General features: G+C 34.8%; 1 protein-coding gene across 1 annotated transcript; it reads right to left on the bottom strand.

The window, feature by feature from the left end:
- Positions 1-7,211: 7,211 nt before the first annotated feature.
- LOC142624488 (histone-lysine N-methyltransferase family member SUVH9-like) lies at positions 7,212-20,110 on the bottom strand. The gene is made up of 2 exons (XM_075798063.1): positions 17,681-20,110; positions 7,212-7,661 (listed from the first exon to the last, which is right to left on the bottom strand). Exon 1 carries the CDS (start codon positions 19,941-19,943, stop codon positions 17,751-17,753), a length of 2,193 nt encoding a protein of 730 aa, XP_075654178.1. The 5' UTR covers positions 19,944-20,110; the 3' UTR covers positions 7,212-7,661; positions 17,681-17,750.
- Between the last annotated feature and the right edge of the window lie 5,644 nt (positions 20,111-25,754).

Genomic DNA, 25,754 nt, shown 5'->3' on the forward strand with positions numbered 1-25,754 from the left:
CCTTCTCAAGCACTCAGTGATGCAGCGCAGAACCAAAGGGCTTGGAGAGCAACAACTCATAAGCAAAAGGCTGGTACCTCGAGAAACCCAGAAAGAAGAACCATAAAGGGAAGTAGCTAGGAAAACCTTCGACTTGGTAGGGAAGGACTCGGCTCACTGGGAAAAAATGACAAAAAGGAGGGGCGGCCAAAAGGCTAAGTCTGGAAAAAGAAAGATAGAGAAGCTTTGGAGGAAGAGAAATTGAAGGTCAGCTCCCCCAAAGACACCTTAGAATGGAAGGTCAACAAGGGGTTTTTGGAGAAAAGGCACCAAAAGAAGAGAACTATGAGAAACAAGGAATGGGTCGGCCACCAAAGCTGCTAGTACGCTACGGGCTCTGTTACCCAGGAAAGCAAAGAAAGGGAACCAGTGGTACCCCGGAGCCCTGAGGTGACGCTATAAAAGGAGGAAGCAGCAACAGTGAAAGGCATTATTCAGCAATAGTGAAATCATAAAATAATCATAAAAACTCTGTCAAAACTCAAAAAATAAGGAAATATTTCCCCGTATCTCAAAAACAATCATTATAGTGCATACTTGGATTCAAAAGGATTCAAACTTTGCAAGTCTTAGAGAGCCATCTAAGTTTGTAATTTTTGAGCTTATTTGGACCTTGTATCACGTTTTAGTGAGCACATTGTAATCCATAATCAAGAAAACTAATGGAGTGTTTTTAATTGATTTGAGGATCCCTAACAATTTTTCTGTGTTTCTTTATTACATTTCCTTCCTTTGCTGTTTACTTTTTGTTCAATACATATATTATCTCTTGCTAGTGTATACGTAGTGTAGGAACATTTCCCTGTGCACCACTTGGTTTGTAAACAGCTCATTTAGCTGCGGTAAACCAAGCCAAGTCCCTTCAAACTACAACAAGAGGGCCCGGGGTCCTTGCTTAAGCTTGGGCCTGGACACCGTAAAAAAAGTGACCCTCACAATGTTTAACCTAAGGCTTACATATTTGACTTAATTAACAAATTGGCCATAAAATTAAGTTAAATACTGTGTGTTCAGGGGTCTAAAAACTAACACAATTAATTAACCCCCCCCCCTAGTTCTAATCCCGTTTGATAAGCCATTGCCAAATAACAAAGCAAAATCAATTCCAAAGAGAACCAGAATTATTCAAGGATATAGATCTAAACGCGAATTCTGATAAATCTGCATCACAAGCATAAGCACCATCCCATTCCTCTTCTCCCTGCTGCCTTCAAACTCCATGCCTAATCTGTTACACCAGCACAGTCTCTAACACCTACTCTTGTAAGTTTGTAACTTGTAAACACAGCCTACACAAGTGCCCTTGTCACCAACTAACAACCTTAAAGTTCTCAAATGCCAAACATAGTTGTAGTCTCACAATATGTGGTTCGTATAGTACGATACATATCGTATAGTATGTAAAAGGTCTTGCATTATAGCGGCGTATTGAAAGTGCTCATAAATTGCGTGTATCGTATGAATCGTAGTGTAAAATCGTGCGTATCGTACGATACATAGACACATGCTTTAAAATGTATTTTTTTGTTAAAATTTGTACTTTTATTTAAATCTAACAAGTTGTTAGACTTGTTTTTAACACAAAATTACTATGTTATTTAATTTATCCTAATAAAATAACATGTCCATTAGTGTTTTTAATTACCCTCTTTCTCCTACAAAATCTAGACTACACACTTTTACTTCACTTTCATATATACAAATTTCTTTTCTATACTATGAATAAGATATTAGCTGGCAATATAATTATTTTTTTATTATTTTTATAAGTCTAAGAAACTAGAATGCTAAGATGAATTTTTTTTTTTTATAAAAAATATTAAAATAAAAGAATAAGAAGAGATAGTAAATTAATGTTGATGATGATGAAGAAAATTTCAATGAAGAAATAAGTTTGCTAAATGATGAACATGATGATAACATTGACTTAGATGGAGTTGATTAGGTAAGATGATGAATGATGAAAATAAATTATTATTTCAGTCATTTGTAATATATTATCACTTTTGAGTTTAATCTTTTTTTTTTTTTTTGGAGAAACAAACGCGCGCACACACATAAGGGGGAGGGAAACAGATTCTAACATAAAAGCACACTACAACTCTACTCAAAAGCCATGGTTTAATCAATTTGAATGCATATATTATTAACACATTCTAGTGTGATTTATTTAGTTAACTTGTTAAAAAAAAATACTTTGCTCCGTGACACTAACTGCCGCATGCAGTTTTTGTGTTGGCGTGTAGTGTATTCTCTTATCTCGTCCTCCTTCCCCTTTATGAGTGTGTGTGTTTCTCCACACACACACACACAAAAAAAAAAACAAAAAAAAAAACTTGTTAAATATTATTACATAAATGATGAGTAAATTATTTATTGGTTGAATATATTCAAAATTTATGAGACCCTTATTACGGAAATGAAGGAAAAGAAGACAGTCCCATCTTGTGAAATCTCTCTTTGATTTGATCGTATTTTCCGCAATTAATCTTTATAGAACTATTTAGAAAGACGTGAGATGCTTGATAGTCCATCGTAGGTATGATAGATACACAAAACTGGCAATTATCAGATTTCCTTAATGAATGACACCTTCCTTAATTTTCAACGATTCGAAGAAGTACGCGTACAAACCAAAATTGAGAAACAATTCGAAGCCAGTCCTTATTCACGGCGTGGATTGTCATTAGAGCGGGAAAAAATAGAATGAAATCTTCTTTTTTTTTCTTTTTTGAGAAACAAAAGGAATGAAATCTTTAGTTACTAGATTAGCTTATTCATGAATTATATATAGACCTCATGTGGGAAAGTATAAATTCTTGTTGAATGGTGTATTCTTTGAGATTTTATATATTTAGGTTTTTACCTCAACAATGTTTTCATTTATATCAAAGAATTAATTCATTGAATTATTTAATGGAGTTAATGCATATATTAATTATCTATATTAGAGGAATTTATATAGTTACTTATATAAATTTTATATAAGCAACTATTTTTATTTGGACTAATAATAATAATAATAATTGATTTAGAATATGACATTCAATGTAAATAAAAAGATTACTAATAGGATAAATACTTTTTTATATTAATTATTTTAAATGGTGTATTAATTATTTAACTATAATGATATTTTGATGTCAATATTCAAAAAAAATTTATTTAAAATAGGTTATTTTTGCTCAAATTTAGATATTTTTGCGACAATTGAATAAAAGTTCAACAAAAACACACACACACACACACAACTAAGAATGTAAAAAGAAATTATTAATGAATATTTTGTATTTTTATTTATTAAAACGAAATTTATATTCTTGAGTAGGCATGAAACATGCCTATTTATATTAGTCACTATATCATATAAATTTCAAATTTATAAATGTATATATATATATATATATTTATAGTATAATAAAATCACTATACTCCATTCCAAAAAAAAAATCACTATACTATTATTATTGTCTTTCTATTTTGTTTATAAAATATAACATTGAATATAATAATCTTTTAATAATATACTATTATTATTGTCTTTCTATTTTGTTTATAAAATATAACATTGAATATAATAATCTTTTAATAAAAAATTATTGAAGTATTGGAGGAAGCTGATAACAAAATGACCCGCACATGCAAAACTTCCGAAAGTATTGAAGTATTATTCATCATCGCATCCATGCTCAGACATACTTGTCGAACTCTTTGGAGTTATCTTAAGAAAGTTTTCTTCTGTCGACTGCATTCACTTCAATGTTGTTTGTTCTTGATCAGCCGCACAAGAACAATCACAATCCCAATTTTCCTCTTCAACCTACCTGTTGCCTTTAAACTCCATGGCTCATGCTTCCTGGCAACCAAAAATGTACTCTACAACTCAGCTACTTCTTTAAGCTTTCAGAAAACAAGGTTTACCAGCTTAAGATTGTATTTGAGGGGGCTGCTGTTGATACTTGGTGGGTGGACTCTTCTCAGGGCTACTTGGTAGTTCTGGATGATGTAGCCAAAACTACCATCAATTTTTGATGAATTCTTCCACCTAGTGGATAGGTTCTACTTCGTCCTATCTTTGTGGAAGATTTTTATCTTCAAAGTTGTTGGCAAATAATCGTTTACTGGAGTTACAGGCTTTTTTGAGTAATTTTCAGATTAAAATCATGAGCATTCAACCCTCAACACCACTATAGTGCTTGAAAATTTCCAAGAGTCAATGCTAAGTCAGTTTTATAGTGAAGACAACCAGTGATTTCTTGTTCAATATTCATTAAATGATTCATTAAAAATATTTTTAACAAAAATGTTAATGTTGTTGATTAAGTCTTACCTTTAGATTTTAGGCATAAATTATAGAAAAATGTGGAATTTGGGTTGTGTTTTTGGGTGGAAATCAGTTACTGTCGCTCTTAAATTCTATTTATTTTATAGATGATAGATGGTTTGAGATGGAAATGGGGAGAAAATGGGCATTTGCTCCTTTCGCCACAACTTTTCAGCAAAATGCCCCATAACTGAAACTAATTAGGGAAATACCCCTGTTTTGAAACTCGATTTTCTAAAAATTGAGTTTCAATTTAAAACCAGATTTTTAGACAATCGAGTTATAGCAAACTGAAAAATAAAAAAATAAATTGGTACTCGAGTTCACGAAACTCGAGTACCATGTAAAGTTCTCGAGTTCCTTGAAAAAAGAAAATTTCCTAAGTCCACATTCACTATAATTCGATGTTCCAAAAATCGAGTTTTACATTTGGAACTTGATTTTTAGAAAATCGAGTTTCAAAATAGGGGCATTTCTCTAATTAGTTTCAAACATGAGACATTTTGCTGAAAATTTTGTGAAAAATGAGTAAAAGCCCATTTTGGCCTGGAAATGGAGTTCTTGTATGGTGGTCACAATTTTGGAATGACGAAAATATTAAGCCATATTATCATTCTAATTTGGTATACCACCACCCTTTTGAATTACCCCGAATCCAAGGCGAGGGACTAAGGGATCATGTTTAATCATTTCGTATGGTGATTTAGTCGATATAATTTTTTTTGTTCAATTTAGTTGTCTTTGTTATCATTTTTTTATTATTAAAATGACTTTGTAGTTATATTTAGTCTATTTCCATATTCCTATCTTTGCCTCCGGCGACTCTGAACGTCTAATTTCAAGTAGATTTTGTGATCATTAGATTCCACAATGTTAGAGATATATTAGTTCATTAGCATAAGCATAAGCATAAGCTCAAGCCTAATTCTACTTTGTGTGCAAGCCAAGTCTCCTACTTGTACTAGAAGCCTATTAGTCTAGGGTTTAGTCTACTATATATACACATGTTATGGTTCATTATAATATAGGATTTGTTCTACACTCTAATATATTATTGATGTAACCCTTTAGGGTTTCCTCCGTAAATATAGGCCGTTAGGCTGAACCACGTAACTCTCGTGTGTTATTGTGTTCTATATTTTATGTTTTCGCTTCCACATCCATATTAACATATTCAACATGGTGTATCAATACTAATATTTAACATGGTATTAGAGCCACCTTCCTGTGGCCATGGTTTTTTGTCCTTACGATATATTAAGAGCAATCTTTGTCTTCCTCAATGTTTCTTTGCTGCATTCACATTCTTTGGTTTCTTATTGCTACCATCAAAACTCTCTGGTATAGTCATGCCACCGTTAGAAGTCGTATCAACACTGCAAGACCATTGTCTTCCTCAAACCACCGTCACAGAGCCAAACTTCATTCAAGAGATCTTCCCAACCTTATCAAATCTCAAGGTTTCATCAAGCTTCCATCTTGAGTTTAAGAAGGGGTGTTAGAGATATATTAGCCCATTAGCATAAGCCCAAACCTAAGTCTACTTTGTGTGCAAGCCAAGTCTCCTACTTGTACTAGAAGTCTATTAGTTTAGAGTTTAGTCTACTATATATACATATGTTATGGTTTATAGTAACACAAGATTTGTACTACACTCTAAATATATTATTGATGTGACCCTTTAGGATTTCCTCCGTGGATGTAGGTCATTAGGTGAACCATGTAACCCTCGTATATTATTGTGTTCTACACTTTATACTTTCGATTTCGCATCCATACTAGCATATTCAACAATGTATCAATGTTAATATTTAACACAACAACCCATTACCAATTAAAATAACTCCTATTACATAGCAGGGAAAATTACATTTAAGCTCCTCAATAATACTTGTTACACTTATCCTCTTGAACTACAAGAATACACAATTACTCCCTAAACTAATAGTCGTGTAACACTTTGTACCCTACCATCTATTTGACAGTTAAGTTAGAAAAACAAGCACACACTAGTCATGTGACTTTTCCATACAATTTAACTGTCAAATAGATAATAAGGTGCAAAGTGTTACACATGCACTATGTATATGACATGGGAAAGATCAGGAATCTCTCCTTATAATTACCTGGTGTGTATATGACATGGGAAAGAGAGACCGCACTTGTTTAGGGAAATAATTAAGCTCTCAAAAACCTCTACTCTCATTAGCCAAAAATAAAAGTAGAGTACCACATAAAATTATATTATTAATAGTAAAAAAATGTTAATTTAAGAAATAACGGAAGTCTGATTTTAGATAGAATAAACTAAAAACATTTATAAAAAAAAAATTTAAATGAAGGAAAGAAAGAGCAATTGATGACCGATAATCAATCCCTATATATATATATATCTTTGTTTAACGTATGTGCATAAATGCAAGGCTTCAAATTGGATTAATCGATTGCTATAGCTGTCAAGTCAGAGCCACTGTCAGGAAAATTGGTCCTTTCATTCTACCAGGTCAAAAGAATCAATAATGGAAAAAATTATCCTTCAAGACGGCACGGCTAAATCTGAAGGTGAAGAATCAAACAATATGGATGTTTGTGGGCACCATAAATGGGTAATCATATACTAGATTAGCTCACTTAAAGAAAAGGCTAGCTAACTTAAAGAAAGGCCGAATCCAAAGGAGGGTAAAGCATTTGTGTCCCAAGTCCCAACTTCTAATATAGCACAAACTCAAACCAAGGGCAGCAGCTTTGGCTGGTTGAGAAGCACTGGCTCTCTTTTACATTCTCTCTTCCCTCTGGATTACCTAAGATATACAAATAAATAGAAACAATAAAAGGACAAGCCACCATCTCTGTGCATGAACTGATACAACTTCTATACAAGCTTTATCCAATTTGCACTTCATATTTACAAGCTAATAGTACAAGTTCATAGAGTCAAGCATACAAGTTTATAAAACCTCGTGGCAACCAGTCCCAGTGGAAAAGCTTGCAGAAAGATTTGGTCATCGAAGTCCAAAAAAGGGGATTATAATTTCTTAAATTGTCAGTGTTTAACCATTGCAGCAGGTTTTGTGGTGTGGAAAATTTGTTGATTTTCTTCACCACCCGGGAACCATCAGTATTGTGTACTTAGAAAATAGTCAGATATAACCATAGCAGTGAGAGATCAAGTCAGCTTTTTTGTGATAATCTGACGAGCATTCACATTTGCCGCATCTACTTTTGAGGAAAAATATGAGGAACAGAAAATTTAGGAAGCCCGGAGACAAAACTTGGTAAACATGTAGTCCATTCTCATCTGCATAGCATAACCAAAATAAGAGAACAAATCTTAGATATTTAATGCAATAACACTGCGGCAAGCTTGCAACAATATGTCAGACATAAAAATTAGGTCACATTAATCAACAATTTTAGCGGGGTTGCCAAATATATTGACATGGAGAAAAAAATGAGAAAGAAAACAACATTCACAACCAATCTGAAAAAGATTCAAAATTCTCAGATTGATTAAACATCCAAGGGACCGTGCAGATGACAAAAGAGAATAAATTAAATAAGAAGAAATCATTATGAACCTCATTATGATTACCAAAATAAATGTGACTTGCAATCAGATGACATTCCATAAATGCAATAATTAATGACTAAAGTTAATGCAAATCCAACATTGCCATTCGGAAAAAAATGTCAATACCGACTTTCCAAAATAGATGCAAATAAAAATATTTTTCTAAAACAAGGCTCAAAGTATCCTGGATAAAAGCTGCTCAACTGGGTAACATTATCAAGTCCTTGCCTCACTTTCTGAACCACAAAAGATTTACCCCCTTGATTGCACAAGTTTAAAGCTGCACCCATGAACCACAAAATATTTACAATTTCTTGTCACTTAATAAGTTACAAGAAATTGTAAAACAGTTGAAAATACTTATGTGCCTGTACAAGTCAGATATAGACTCAAGCACAAATCCATCAGACGCTTTCCACTGAGAAGTGACAAGTACAACTAACATATATTGATGACAATAAAGTCAAAATTGTTGTAAAGAGGAAACCATGATAGCAGCTTTCCGACACTAGAAATGAAGTAGCAGTTTTGGCTGTTGTGAAACCTAAACGTTTTCAAGGGAACTCCATGTAATAGTCACTCATTCACATCACTTTTTGGAATCTTCAACTTACACAAGCTCTTTCAGGCTGGCATAGGCAGTGTGTAACTTATACATACACTATTAAATCACATGGGACAGCTAAAGGTTATTTGAGATAAGTAAAAAGTGATAACCCCTAATCCCCAAAACAAAGAGGGAAGGGAATGAAAATTCCACTGACATGAGCACCAGCCTAAGCACTATCTTTACCAGTTACAACTCCAGCATCCAATTCAATATCACAAATTCTGCCAACACATATGGAATGATAAAATTCACATAAAGGTTGCAAAAGTACACATGCATTTCCATACAGTAGGACCTTCATTCTCCAAATATGACGCTATCAAACAAACTGATGTACACGTACTGATAGCTATCCTAGAACTAACTCGCAAACCATTCAACCTAAGTAGTGTGGTGTCGTTTAATCAAGCTTTATTAGGGAAATGGCTGTGGAGATATGGTCATGAAGTTACCCATCTTTGGCAGAGAGTTATCTCCACAAAATATGGTGAGAGTCAAGGGGGGTGGAGTACTAAACTTTGCAAGAGGACTCATGGATGTGGCCTTTGGAGAAGCATTCATGAAGGGTGGGAGAGCTTTTCTAAGCATCTGTCTTTTGCAGTGGGTGAAGGCACTCGTATCCGCTTCTGGCATGATAGGTAGATTGGTGATAATACCCTAAAAGATCTCTATCCTGAGCTCTATGTGTGTTCAGCTGCCAAGGATGCTTGTATCTTTGAGGTTTTGTGGATTCTAGAAGGGGGTACTGTTAGAGTGTGGGATTTAAGATTTTATAGAGCTTTTGGGAATTGGGAGCTAGCTGCATCTTATTCTCTACTTCAGTTTATCCAAACTCGTATTTCTCAGGGTGATAGGAGAGATACTCTTTGTCGGCAGCTAAAAGGTGATGGTAAGTTTGATACCCGATCTTACTACCATGCGATTCGAGGTACTCCAAATTCTTTGTTTCCTTGGAAGGGTGTTTGGAAACCAAAGGTTCCTAAGTGAGTAGCTTTCTTTTTGTGGACAACTGCTTATGATCAAATTCTCACTTTGGATAATCGAATGTTTAGGGGTCGCCCTTTGGCAAATCGGTGTTGTATGTGTTGTTGTGATGGAGAGTCAGTGGACCACCTTCTTCTTCATTGTCCTATTACTCATACCTTATGGACTTTAATGCTTCAGGCTTTTGGTATTCATTGGGTTATGCCAGGATCGGTGGCAGGATTGTTATCTTGTTGGCATCAATGGCTTGGGAAGCATTATTCGAACATTTAGAATTTGGTTCCAAGGTGCTTAATGTGGACTATTTGGTTGGAACGAAATCGTCACTCCTTTGAGGACAATGAGAAGACGTTGGATGAGTTAAAGGTCTTATGCCAACGTAGCCTCTTTAAGTGATCTCGTTGGGGTTTTATAGATTTTTCTTCTCTCTCTGAGTTTATGTTTTCCCTTAGATTAGTTTCCTGATTACCCTCTTTTTTGTTTTGCTGTTTGTTCTATTTTTTTTTCTTGTTGTTCATCATCATGAACAACTTGTACTTTTCCTTATTTACTCATTAATAATAGTTCTCTACTTACCTATCAATTTTTTTTTTAATAATTTAATTACTTTAACATAGAAAATATACTCACTTAAATGCAGACAGATCTGCTTAAACTGAACAAGATTACGAGGAAAGTTTACATAACAGTAAGTGACCCGCAAAAGGGAAGAGTTTATTTACAGAGATATGTAGTGACTAGCCGAAACAAGAGAAGAGGATGAGGTTTGTACAAAAAAAAAAAAAACAACCTGGTAGTTCAGGTACAGATGTACTTCTGGGTGTAGTGTGAGATCTACTCCCTGACCCATAATAGGTGTCTTCTATAATAAAAATACCCATCTTAAGAAGTATTTGATGCCTTGACAACTCAAGTTTTTTGTAGGTTCTCCAAAAATGACCCTTATATTACTGGTACTTTGAACTTTTCATAAATGATCTACATTTCAAAGTGAAAGATATATAGGAAAAGTAAAAATTTTGTATTTATAAATTTTATATATTTAAAGACACATTTTGTGATGTAAATTTGGGAAGTACAACAATTATTGGGGGATGGAAGGCGTATAAATTTCATTGCTCAGAAAACACATGAAAGAGGAAAAACAATTGAGCCACATGTTTAAACAGCCTTAAGAAAATGAGTTGGCCATACATGAATATGACACAGACCTAGCATAAGTATTAATTCATATGCATAAAAAAAAGAAATAATATTTTACATTATAAGGCTGTAAGGTCTAGCTGAAGTCATCCCCTGAATCTAGAAAACACAATCCTGGCAGGGAAGCAAGTAATCCTATGAGTTCAAACTTCAAACAGAGTGTGAATCTAGAAATCACAAACCTGGCATCAGGTAGTAACTCTGTCACAGGAAAACCATAATTCCTATAAATTCCTAACACAGCCACAGAAATACTGCCACGCCCCAGTGTCTAATTTAAGCCAGCATGAAATTAAGTCAAGTATTCTAGCTGAAGTTATGCCAGAAGAGGGTTTGAAAATGAATATAGAATCACTAGATAAGGAATTACAACATTAACTTTTCACCACTCTAATTATATATATTATAAATGACTGCTTCTCTTAGAAGTTTAAGCTATTAGGAAATACTAAATTTAGTCATTTAACCATGATATTCTAACACTCCCCCTCACGTGTGGGATTGTGAGCCCAAACTCCTCAGTAAATGATGCTTAATACATGAGATTTTTAACTTTTTAAATGGGAGGTAGAATACAAACAAGGCTCAAACTCAAGACCACAAGCTCTAGTACCATAATAAATTACCACGTGTCCTAAAAGCTTTATTAGGAAATAGTGAATTTAATATAGTAACCTAAAAATATATAAGTAGACCTCTAGATGAGGACAAATATCAAATTTCCTGCGGTCAAGTCCCACTCCGAGGAATTCAAGCAGCAACTCCAATTGGAACAGGAACAGGAACAGCACCAGATTCAGAAATTCTCAAGCGCTGAGATATGATATACCTTAACCCAATCCAGCACACATTCCAAGCAGCCCTTGCTACAACTCACTTTGGATCTAAAAGATTATATCAGAAGGTTTAACTATATATATAGGGTTTGGAATAGGTCATATTACAATGATTGCTTAAATAATTTAGTAATAGTTGAGTTTTTTTTTTTTATAAGTGATAGTTATGGGGAGTTATACATTACTAGTTAGCCTCTTAAGTAGTTTTGACTTCAATAGGCTTTGATATGAGGAAAAAGTGTAATATATAATGTATTCGAAAGTGTACTTTATTTAAAACTCACAAGTAGAAGAGTTTGAATATGGTATTCTCGAAAACTCCATTCCTTCACTCGTAGGTCCATGCTTTGGTCTAACGCATGCATAGACAAGGAAATGGATGTGATTTGCCAACAGCCATGTAGCTCACCCAACACTTGTTGGTGTTTCTAATGAAGATGTCCAGGGTTCAATAGACAAGAAAATAGATGTGGTTCGCCAAGAGCCTTGTAGCTCACCCAGCACTTCTTGATGTTTCCAATGAAGACATCTAGGGTTCAAATCCCCCCTCCCCAATTGTTGCAACTATTAAATTATCAAAAAAAGGAGGCGAGAAAAGTAACAAATATATATATATATATATATAAACTATTTTCCTCTCTAGCCCACTAGAATTTTCTCTCTAACAGATGATATATAGAGAGAACCTTAGCTGTAAGGAATAAACATACAAAAACTGTCTTCTCTTTATTTTCTCTCCAAATTAAGAACCTTAGGTGTAAGAAACAAAATATACTAAAAATTTTCGCCCTTTATTATATCTCCAAATCAATAACCCTTTTCCAAGGTTGCACAAGACACTACACTCCTTTTCCATAGTTGCATCAAACAAACTCCATCAAAATTAAAAATTCATTATTACAGCCATGTGGCTTCACCTATATGTTCTGATTTTAGAGTTGCATCTTGAAGCACTCCTGAACAAAAAGCAATTATATAAAACATTTACACAACATTATTAATGCATATGTTAATACCAGTATGTAGTCTAAATCAACATTTCTCTATTTTCTTCTGATCAATATCCTTGTATCCCTTATTATGCCTTACACTGAGGTTAATATCTCAAAAGACAAAAGCTTAAAAGCCTTAAATTACTCTTTTTGCCTCACAAGAGAATTACTAGTTTCATAAATTTAAAATTTAAGCAATATAACGTTAATTAATTGTTTATATAAATATACTAAAGCTAAATGCATGTACTATCATAATTATTTTGTTTGAAAATTAATTTGAGTCAGTTTGTACACACACACAAAAGTATAATTTTTGAGTCAATTAAGCTGTCTCAAGGCTATTGTAATGGAAACATTGTTCTTTTAATAATTCACCATCATTATTAAACTATCTCAATTTTTTTTTTTTTTTTTTGAGGGAAAGAGTGAAAATTGGGGGGTGGGGGTGTTTCAACAAAATAATTTTGTTTCATGGCTACTGCGGTAAGTCATGGTAAAAAGAAAGCTTCAACAAGTACCATTGCCACAAAATATAGGGAGGAATGGGGTGGTCAGACTTCGGGTTTAGTTAGGGGGGTTCTCATGGGTGCAGCCTGTGGAGAAGTATTAGGGCAGATTGGAGCACTTTTCAGCATTGTGTCTTTTGACATTGGGGATGGCCATTGTCTTCAGTTTTGGCATGATGTGTGACGTGAGAGTCAATCCTTGAAGGAGTTATATCCTGCTTTGTTTGCTTGTTCTCTTGATCAGAGTGCTTTGGTACATTCAATCATGGATTTCCAGGTGGAAGGTGATGGTAGGCTCTGGAATGTGAGATTTCATAGAAGTTTTCATGACTGGGAATTGGAGGCAGTTGATTCTTTCTTAGATCTTATATATTCCAATATCCCTAGAAGGAACCTGTGACAGGATGTAGTGGAAATTAAAAGGTGTGGTGTCTTTACTGTCGACTCTATTATGAGGATATCCCTGATGCATCACCAAATTCTTTCCCCTGGAGGAGTATTTGGTATTCTAAGGCCCCTACGACGGTTTCCTTCGTTGTCTAAACTGCTGCCTGTGGGAAGATCCTAACTTGTGATAATCTTATCAAACGAGGATTTACCCTAGTTGGGTGGACTTGTATGCATAGACGTAATGGAGAGACAGTAGACCATTCGTTGATTCATTGTGAGCTTATGATTTATGGAGCTTGGTTTTTAGAATGTTTGGAATCTATTGGGTACTATCAAGGAGGGTGGTTGACCTCTTATCAGGGTGGTGGAATTGGTTTGGAAAGCACTCTTCGGAGATTTGAAATTTGCTCCTTTATGTGTAATGTGGCTGTTGTGGAGGGAGATGAATAATCACACTTTTGAGGCTAGAGAAAGATCAAAAAATCAGTTAGAAGATTTGCTAATTCGTACCCTGTTTGATTGGTCTCATGTGCGGGGTCTTACAAATAGTAACACTCTCATAGACTTCATAGATTCATTTTGTTATTGTTCATTAGTTTTGTAACTCTTTTAGGTTACAGAGTGCTCATCATTGTGAGCTTGCGTAACCATTTTACAAGCACGGCTTGAGATATCTGAACTGCACCCCAATCTGCTTGTAAATTAGGCTTGCATGGGGAGGATTATAAACAGGTAAGGTTCAAATAACACAATATTTGCCAAGATAAAATTCACAATAACATCGAAGATGGACCAGAGTTGTCTAGTTTGATTCCTCAAACAGATCCCTGGTTTTTAACATGAGAATCTGTTCAAATTGCCACAACATTTTATTTCAGATATCACAAGATATTATATCCCCAAACAATGGAGCAATTACAAAGTAATCTTTTCCATAGATGAACCAATGTCATGTGCCCTTGATATGCATTGCAATGTCAGAACTGTGCTCATTAATCATACAATCTCAAAACGACCAAATCTAACCGTCTTACTGCTCCAAAATGAGCACTATTAGAACATGTCAAAACAACGCCATCCAAAAACATGCAACCCTATCCTGAAACCAAAAATCTGTTTATGTTCGGGGAATTTTTGGATATTTTCATTGGGTTTGTAGATGTTACAGATGTCACCCTCACTGATGTAATTAAATAAAACTATAGGTGTGTACACTCAAATGTATAGGAAAACTACTTGTATGATTACTAGTTGGACCCTATCACACTAACCACTAACACATTTGACACCCTTAGTTCTTTGAAATGGCCTCAAGAATATTCACAAAAATATCTACTGAAGACCTTTTGTATAAGGACACCCAATGCTTTTGATATCCCACATAAGCTTTTACTTTCAAGCATTAATGTTCACAGATTAGGTTCAGGTAGAGGTAAATCAGCATTGGAAAAAGAAGTTGGTGCTAAGTTGGACCACCTTGCACTTGCTGCTTTTACTTGCACTTAAGTAATCATTGAAATTAACTAAAAGTAATAAAGCAGCTTATGACTGAGAGCGCTTTGTCCAACACAACCAAGCAAATTCAAACAAGCAGCAATATTTATAAAGGGGGATTAACAGACAGGAAAATTAAAAAATTGTAGTCTTTATCATAGAAATGAAACTCATTATCAACCTCAAAGCCCCTTTCACCATAATATCTAGAAATAATGAAGTATCAAGGCATCATATTATAAGTTACAACAAAGTTAAATATGTGACTCTAGGCTTACTAAGCTTAGGAAGGCACTTCCCAAATCCAACAACATTAAATTATTGCCTCTAGTCTTCAAGATTGCTTACTATAATCATTAAACTTTTAAGTCAAAATTGCAGGACAAACTACATTTCCAATCCTAAAGAAATAATATAGCTGCACCATAAAACTATTCAAACATTGGAGACTAAGTCAAGAAATATTCACCATGAAAACGAAAACCTGCAATCTTAATCATAAAAGGGTAAAGTTAGGTAACGTATTCAAACCTGATACTCTTTTACATTTCTAGGTTCCCTCAAATCATGACATACATAAGAGTACAGATCATATCTGCTATTCCCTTTATTCATGTAGATTTTTATTTGTTACCAATGCAGTAGTTTTTTAAGCATCATAACAATTTTGGTCTTGAACACAGATATATGTCCTATAGCTAGTTACCAAAAAACTACACCAAGTTCAAATGCATGACTCCAATAAGTTTAGACTTTAAACACACTGCAAAGTATTGGATAAAAACAAAATTCAAGATTTAATCTAAATGACAAATCCAGCAATGTAACCCTAAAGCATCTTAACTCTTCATTAAAACGTTCCCATACACGCATGCACACAAACTCGTGTGTATTTTCTTTAGTAGGTGACGCACACACAGACCAGTTGATTTTGAACTAACCCATGACCTCACAGTATATAAAGTGGGGGAAATTGGTAAGGCATTTATCTAACAGGCTCGGAGTATATAATAATAATAATAATAATAATAATTAAACAAGCTCTGAGTATTAACCCAACATAAATTACAGAAAACAAGAACATAATAGAGAATCCATCCCAAAATATACATTTGAATGACCAGCGATTGTATGCTAAACCTAAAGAGACACATCAAGTCCATCTATAGCAATACAGCGATTATATAACAATACAGAAATATTTTTAAAAGGGGATTAACATAGAGGAAAAATGTAACAATTGCAGTCTCTATCAGGGAAATGAAGCTCACTATCAACCTCAGAGCCCCTTAAAAAATTAGTTACATATGCTGCTGGAGAAATCTTTTCAAGAAGTAATTTAAATGTTTCTCTTATATAGAACACACCAATCAATGTAAGATGAAGTTGTTTTACAACTCATCTGGAATCATCATAAGATTCAGAAATAAAGGTATCTAGGCATCACTTTATCAGTTGTAACAAAATTAAAATGTGACTCTAGGTTTACTAAGCTCAGGAACGCACTTCCCAAATCCAGTTCCCACCATACATTCCAACATATATTTAGATCCAGACAACATGACACTATTGCCTCAAGTCTTCTAGATGGCTAACTGTAATCATTAAACTTAAGTCTAACTTGCAGTTGCAGGACAAACTACATTTCCAATCCTAAAGAAATAACAGAGCTGCTATCTAAACATATTGGGGGCTTAATTCTAGATATATTCACCATGAAATCAAAAACCTGCAATCTTAGATATAAAAAAGAGTAAAGATAGGTAAAATATTCATACCTGATATTCTTCTCATTCCTAGTTCCCCTCAAATCATGACATACCAAAGAGAAGAGTACAAATCAAATCAGCCATTCCCTTTATTCATGTAGAGTTTTATTGGCTACCATTGGAGTAGATTTCTAGGCATCATAATCTATTTTGAACTTGAACACAGATATCTGTACTATCTAGTTACCAAACCACTATACCAATCTTAAATGCATGACTCCAATTAGTTTAGATGTTACCCACACTGCAAAGTACTGGATAAAAAATTAAAAATTAAAAAAAAAAAAAATCAAGCATTAATCCAGATGACAAATGTGGCACTCTGAATTTATATGCCATACACACGTGCACACAAACTCGTGTGTGTTTTCTTTGGTAGGTCGCACACACAGACCACCAATGAATCTTGAACCCACGACCTCACCATTTACCTTGTTCTTGCAAGGGAGGAAAGACTCATTGGCAGTAAGTGTGCGTATAAAAAAAAAAAAGCCACTGATGATTACAAGCAGTGCCATAACAGTAACCGACTGCAGGGCACTTTTCTGACAGTATATGAAGAGAGGGAAACTGGAAAAGTACCTATCTAACAAGCTCTAAATGTTAGCCCACCATAAAGTAAAGAAAACAAGTACTTAACACAAAACCCATGCCAGAATATACGTTTTTGAATGACCAGCAATTGAACGCTAATAAGACACAGGAACTCCATCTCACAGAAATGCTAAAGATTCCACAATATGATTGTAAATATAATGACTATGGTACATAGTTGCACAAAAAAAATCCCTATCATCCACAGATAGGCAAAACTTGACATCGAACTAGAGCTATAAGATAGCAGAGGAAAGCCATCAACCATATATAATTCATAATAACCGGAAGGAAACGGTGCTTGCCAAATGCAATTAAACTAGATAGAAAAGACAACTGTTACTGAGGCAGAAAGTTGGGTATACCTTAGTGAATCATGTCCCCGGGACTCTGTGATTTGCCACATTCAAAATTGCACCACCTCTTCAAAACTATTCAATTACAGATAGATAGCTTCCCACTCCATTCATCAGCCACACCATAATCAATGCTGAGCTCCCTCATAGGAGGGATGTTCTCCATTGCAAACAGCATAAGGTGAGGGAACATCAAGTTATTGTGATCGTAAAGCACAAATTGTACCAACACATTTGGAGTTGTACTATGGCTCATATAACAAGCAACATTCCTCATTCTTGATACATCCATGGCAAAATCCAACGGAGGAATTGAGGGATACGACGGACGCACATAATCAGTGAAAATCTGAGATAAATCACCCCATTCTGCCCATCTGCTTGAAAACCGATTGGGATAAACCAGGGTATCACCATTCATAGACAAAATTTGAGCTTGATCCCTTGTCAAAACAACCCCAGCATATTCACATATAAAAGAACCAGCTTGTATCAAATCCAAGGACCGAACTCCCCAACCCGTCTCCCTCGACCTAAATACTTCTAGTCTATTTCTCAACCCTCTTTGAGTAACACGATTTCGGCAAGTAGGAGGGCAACTACAAAAGGGTCCACATTCAAAGACAATGGGCTTCCCTCTCAAGAGATTACCACTATAATCGTAAGCAAACTCTCCACCATTCTTCATAGCACAAAAGCAATCATCAGTACAACCTGAAACGCAATCACACCCGGTACCACTCCCCGTCTGATGAAATGCATACGGTGGAAACACCGTCCTCACTAGATAGTCATAATATATAGGCTCCTGATCAGAGTCAATGTCATTGAATAGCAATACTGGCACATTCTCCTTCTTCATGGAAATATCAAGGCTAAGATAGCCAGCAGGCCTAGCCTCCAAGGGTCTAGTCCTAAGAGACTCAGCAAACCTCAACATAGCACTACCCATTTCAGTCTGCCCCTCAATCCTCAACAATTTATACTTGTAAACCCCAAAACCAGACTTTCCTACATCAAACCAACAATCATGAATTCTATATAAACCATCATAAACATACACCTTACTGGTTACGCCGCCCTCGTATTTCATCCCTCTGATAACCCTAACCTCGATCCCGTAATGCATGCTCCTCTCCAATGCCAAGTTCCCACTCTCCAACTTCTGGTGCATACATTGTCTCGAATACTTGTCCTGCCCACCCTGACCTGTGTAGACGATCACATCCCCGGCATCCTCATCGTCCTCATAACCGCCAGAGACGATGATACTAGTAGCTATGGGCTCACCATTGGAGCTCTGGCTCGCCGGTACATAGTCGATCCCGGCTTGAGCCTGGCCATGTAAGCCCACCACACACAACTCCATTCGAAAAAAGAAGAGATCACCAATGTAGACCCCAGGGATTGACCCTACGATTCGCTTGTCTCGGTTGAGCCAGAGCCCGCGATCGCGCATCACGGAGGCGGCGCGTAGATCGCCACGGACTCGCCGCAGCGTGGGAATTGGACTGAGCTCTTCGCCTGGGGTCGGGGTCGGGCTCGGGTTCGGGTTCGGGCTCGGGCTCGGGTTCGAGTTCGAGTTCTGGCTTTGACTTAAGCTGTGGCTCAGGCTCTGTCGGCGCTTCTCGTCTTCCATCAAGGACAAGATTCGGAGAGAATCGTAGATCATACGCGTCCTACGAACGACGTCGCGGAAGTAACGCTGGTCTTCCATGCCCAGATCCGTGACCCGAACGAGCTCCGAGGAGCGTTGGTGGTGGGGCCGCCTCCGCGAGACGGTGAGGGTTGTTGTTGAGACCTGGTTGGGGTTGGTGTTGGCGTTGGTGGTGGTAGTTGTGGTGGTTGGGGTGGTGGCTTCTTGTGGGACCGGGACTATGGCGCGTGAATCGGGGTCCACCAAGACGTCCACGTCACCATACCGCTGTAACCCCTTGGCGAAAGCAGTGCGGAAGAGCTCAGAAATGCGGTAGAATTCGGAGTACACGTTGTCTGATTCATCGGGGGAAGGCTGAGAGGTCGTGAGAGGGGTATTTTCGGTATTTGAAAAAAACAGCTGTTGCTGCTGCTGCTGCTGCTGTTGTTGTTGTTGTTGCTGGTGTTGGAGTTGCAGTAGTAGTTGATGCGGTTGGTGATTTTCAAGTGGCTCATCTAAAGGTTCGAGTTTGGGTTCGATTTTGGGGGTTAGTAGTGTAGGTCTAGCTGTGTTGGTGTTGGACAGAGGTGGGTCTGGGAAGAGATTGAGGTCTTGGAAGGGGATAAGAGAGCCCATTTTGTTGTGAGAGCTGGAGGCTAGGGCATAGAAAGATTGGTAGGTCTTTTTTTTTTTAACTTTCGTTAGGGTTTAGAGGAGAGCTTTGGAGGCATTTTCATGGCGGAATTTGAAATAGCAGAGAGAGAGAGACAATTGGCTTTGTCATAAGAAAAAGAAAAGAAAATGAAGGAGAATTTTTTTAATTTGAAACTAGAACAAGTTGTTATGGATTTTGGGGGCATTGGTGTGACAGAAATGCCCCTAGATGTGTTGAGTTGAGTGAGTGATGGTGTTTAACATGTTTGCAGTAACAAACTTTTTGAATGAGAGAAGAGGGTGTTCTTTCTTTCTTTCTTAGGACACGAAATTTGTTTGGCTTTCAACTTAGCTCACGAATTATTCCATTACCATGCCATCCAATGTGGATGACCTCAACTACACTTCAATTGGGTCCCATCCCCCCATCTGTCCCAAAATCCACAATTTTTCCTTTTTCTATTTTTGGTATTTCTTCCTTGAAGTGAATTTGAAAATTAAATAAAGCACGCATCCCTTTTTATATGTTTTTTTATATATAAAAAAAGCCTTCAGATAAACTATTTAAGTATTTATATAGAGTTAACAAAAATTATCTCAGATTTATTTAAAAATAAAAAACCATAATACTTTTGATGAAAGTTTATTTCTTCAATAAACATATGATTAATTGTAATTTAATTATGTATACTATTATAAACATCATAGTAATGTTGTTATGAAGATGAGAAATAAAAATTTTCAATTTATTAATTGCTTTTTTTTAAATAGAAATTTATTTATTGCTTTTATATAAAAAATTATCTATTTTTTCACTTACATTAATAAATATGGACACATGATTTTTTATATCAATTTTTTCTATACTTTTTATTTTAAGTATGAAGATTTGAATTTTAGATGTTTACAATAAAAAGAAATTTATTTAATTTAAAATGTATTGGTTGTGTAAGATTGAAGTGTGAACACATATGAATTTCTACTTAGTTAAAAGCTCTATTTCCAAGTTTAAGTATAAACAGTTTGATTTTTTTTATTCTTCTCTTAATTTTCATTTTAATTTATTTTTAATTGCATGTATAAAATATGAACACATGATTTTTTTATATCAATTTTTTTATACATTTTATTTTAAGTGTGGAGATTTTAATGTTGAATGTTTACCATAAAAACAATAAAAAATTTTATTTGACTTAAAAGTCATTGGCTACATTAGATTTAAGTGTGAACACATAGGAATGTTTATCTAGTAAGAAAAAGGCTCTCTTTTCAAATTTAGGTATGAAAATTTTGTTTTTTTCTTTACGTATTTAATTATTCTTTTAATATTCATTTGAAAAACAAACCCACGTGTTTTTTAGAGTCAAGTCCTCTATTAAATCAAAAATGAAAATACATGAAATTTATTTTTTTCTTAAGAATTTTTTTAATTTACTTTTTTTTCACATTAATGACTTAATTATTTGACTTTGATAAAGATATGTGTTGATTTAAATTTGAGTGGATCAATATGAACTATTCAAGATATCTTTATTTTTCTATATATTTATTTTTCATAAAATAAAATAATTTTAAAAAATTGCATCACTTAAAATATAAGTAAATTTTATGCATTTGTTAAAAAAAGAGTAAATTTTATGCATAATATGAAACTTATAAGTATGATTTGTATGAATAAGCAACGCTGCAGCCTGCAACGCCTTGATATAATCAGTTCATGAAGCATTCAAAAACAAAACCTTCCATCTTTTCACATTGTTAAGAACTCAAGGTGCATCAAGACACTCCTTTAATAAAAGCTTTTCATTATTTTTTTTATTCCAACTCAAATCTATGACATTAACTTTTGACTTTTGTGGTTCAAGTAGTAGTCCAATGATAATATCAATTTTTTTATGGTGTCTTGTATATGTGTTTCAAAACCTACCTCCCCCTCCAATGTTTAACTATGTAAAAAAATAAATAATAAATAATTAAACAAAACAAAAAACTTTTGACTTTTAGAAATAGGCAAAACGTTTGAGACAAGCAAAAAGAGAAAATATAGTAGAAATAAATAAATATATATATATATGATAAAAAGTAGTTTCTAATTAGTTCAACTAGTAAATTATTGTCATCTATTAAGTGATTTAGGATCACAATCCACCAACACCAAAAGAAAACTCATTGGTGTTTTTGCATGCGGTGAAAAGAAATTATTATATAATGAATATCAAAAGTTCAAATCATAGTATTTTTATAATTAAATATTAAAAAGATATTTTGATTTTTGGTCCCAAAAAATTCAACAAACATAAATGAAAACTTATATGGTTATCAATTTTCAAGAAAATATTTTTAAAATGAAAATTTTGTAAATATTTAATAATATTGACATATTATTGTCTTTATTGATTACTTTAGCAAAACAATAGAAATAGGATAACAAAAAATTGTATATTTCAAATATAATATTTGGTTTTCTATTTTTTTTCTTTTGTATTTATATGATTTTAGAAAATATGAAAGTAGTTCATAATTTCTCATGTTTGTTTTATATTTAACATATATACATACGGGTGCTTATACATCAATCAAGCTTGGGTTGGATATACATCACTGTTAGTTTATTTAAGACCTTCTCCCCTCTCCCTTTGTGTGTGTATGTGTTAAAATACTTACTATTTGGGATCCGCTTATTTTGTTGAAATTAAAAACTTTTTGATGAAAGTATTGTAAATAAAAGTAAAAGTTAGCTAAAATAGTATAGTGTGACTCATAAATAGTACCAAAAATAATCAATGCCAAACACTAGCCCACCTAGTCACTTAAGACTTCACAAAATTCCAATCAATGTGACCAAAAAAGATCAGGTGATTGACTAAAGTTCTTTTTCACGTCAATAGTCAAATTGGGTGGTTTTAATAGATTTGGCTCATAAGGATGTTGGAAGAAGAGGCATTAGGGCTATCCAAGCAACAAAAATCTCCTCAAATCAACTAAATTGACCCGTATGTTGCTTGATCCGATGACTCCGGCAATCAATGGCGAGTATTAGTCCTCATAAATTGACTCCAATGGGTTTCTTCCTCTAAAACTTTAGTCATCCCACCTAACCAATAAGCACTTTAAAGAAGGTTGGCTTTACCCAGATCTGGTGATGATTAGGTTTTTCTCCTCTCAGATTTGGACATGTTTGGCCCTCCTTCACTCAGATTTGGTAGCATTTGGCTTTCCTCCACTTAGATCTAGCAACATTTGGTTCTCTTTAGCTCCAATCTAGTGACATTTTTCCCTCCTCCGCTCAAATTTAACCAATTTTTGCTCTCTTCTGCTTAGATCCAACAAAGATCTATAGATTTCCGTCCATTGCCGCTCCTTCATTGGTTTTGACTGAGTTGAACAATTGTCTGCATGAGCTTGATCTGACTCAACCCATGGTGATTGGCGATTGGCAGTGAGTCTCATCTTCTTCTATCCAACCTGAGCGGGTCAGGTCCGAGTTGAGCCCAAAACTGACTTGTGGACGACCCTAGGAAGCATGATGTCAAGGCTAGTGATTTATGGTGAGATGACATAAGAGCTAATGGCCAATCTGTATAATATCTCATAAGCTTCTCTATAAGATTCAATGGAGATTGAGTTGAATTCTATTAAATTTTCCAATTGTTGAAGGGTGTTGTCACAATTTAAGGAAAATGCTAGCCACATCTATGAAATATCCTAAAATGATTAGTTACATTACAATTAGGCCTTCATATAATGATTTATAAGGCATATATCAACCTAGTAAACATTTGATGTGGGATTTCTCACTTACAACACATACACTCGTCCAATCCAATGCACATAATTGGGATATCACAATCTCCCCTACCTTAAATCCTTGATGTCCTCATCAGTGTTTGCATTGCACAACATTAATTTCAAGCCACATGTCATTATTAGTTTTTTTATTTGTTACAACTTAACTAAGTTGTAACACCTCTAAACACGTTTGGTACTTTAAATAAGGTTTACAACATAAATCGTAATCTTTATTACTGAGAATAAAACGTATTGTAATGGAATAACTAAACTTATTCATAAGTTGGGTTGTGAGTTGTAACTTGTAACATTATAATAAAACTTAAGATCTATTTTAGGAAATATCTTACTCATTCAACTATATTTTTTAAAATTTGAGAGAGAGATGAGTTATTTTTTTATATTTATATTTTCATATTTATTATATGTATATGGAAAGTTTGTTTATTTGGAAATATATTAAAATTAAAAATTATTACATTTACTAAGAAATAGCTATTACAACACTTTTAGAGAAAAAAAATTATTTATCATTTTAAAAAATAGCTATTCATAAGGAATAACTATTTCATGTAATAAAAACATAACCAAACTACAGAATGACTAAACCATAGAAATAACTATTATATTACAATACCTATTACAGTTTACCAAGCACAGCTTTAGGTCCTTCAATCCCATAAGGCCCATCAATGGGGAATAAATTTCCAACCTCCTCGTCACTAGTCAACATGGAACTCCACCAATTAGGTTTTCTAAAGAAAAAAAAAAAAAGAAAAAAAAAAAAAAAAGAACATGGGAATCAAGGTCAATTTGTGTGGAGAGCAAGCCAAACTTAAAAGGAAATAAAATCTGGAGATTCTAACCCAAGTATCGATCGCCGCCACTTGGTCCTAGATCCTTTAGATCTTTTCCTATTTCATTTAGTCTATTTCCATTTTCAATTCAAGCCTAATTTCCTCCAAATTTTGATTTCCTTTTTTGCTTTTCTTAGTCCTTAAGGTCGCAAATTAATTCTAAAAATGTCTAATTAATCAAATTTTGCTTATTTTGTCAGGAATCAATAAATGGTTTGACTTGGATTAAATTTGGTCATGCAACCTTACCAGAAATCCTTCCCTTATCCAATAGTATCATTACACATCATTTAATTTAAATTGGACTAAAAATAGGTCAATCAAAATTAAGAGTTCATAAATCACCTATGGTCGGAATTTTATTTATGCAAGGGCACCTTACCTTTTGATGTGGGATGAAAATGCTCAGACCGTCCCTGGACGGTCATCACCTCGGCAGCCGTCCAGGAGTTATCCTTAGGACGAGGGTAACAGACAAGGCCGTCCTGAGGATGATAGCGAAGCTACATCCTTCGTCCATGGGATGCGCACAACCTGCCCCGAGAGGACTCGTCCACATAAAGCTTCGTGGACGAGGATGCTACACTTGGAATTATCAGGCACACTCGACGAAGGAATTCCAGGACGAGGAGATCATACTTAGAAGAATCTCCGAATATAATGTGACAATCCCTTATCTCACGCATAACTGTCATGTATCCGTTGTGAAATAGAAGTGTAACTCTTAAACGGTTATGGCAGTTACGTTTAACCCTCCTTGAATCCATGAGAAGTTCCAATTTCGATAACCGTCTATGAAGGCGCTATATAAAGACTGATTCAGACAAGGCAAAGGTATGTGAATTTTACTCCAAAAAAGTTGGAACTCCAAAAATATAGAGAGAAAAACTAACTTTACCATCGGAGGGTTTTTGGCCGGCAGCCCTGGTCGCCTTTGATTGGCTTCTCTTTTTTCTTCAGGCCGTAGAGAGAGCAAGTGGTCCTATCAAGTCCGAAGCATCTAGCCTACTGATCTTCTTAGCATCATCACCTTTAAAACTTGTTTCTTTGATATCTTTTAATTTAGTGGTCCGATTAATGTTCATGAATTGTTGTTTTGATCATCACGACCTCAAGATTTATTTCATGAAAATGTATTTGGAGATCA

This window comes from Castanea sativa, chromosome 2 (assembly GCF_040712315.1).
Source record: "Castanea sativa cultivar Marrone di Chiusa Pesio chromosome 2, ASM4071231v1".
NCBI lineage: Eukaryota > Viridiplantae > Streptophyta > Magnoliopsida > Fagales > Fagaceae > Castanea > Castanea sativa.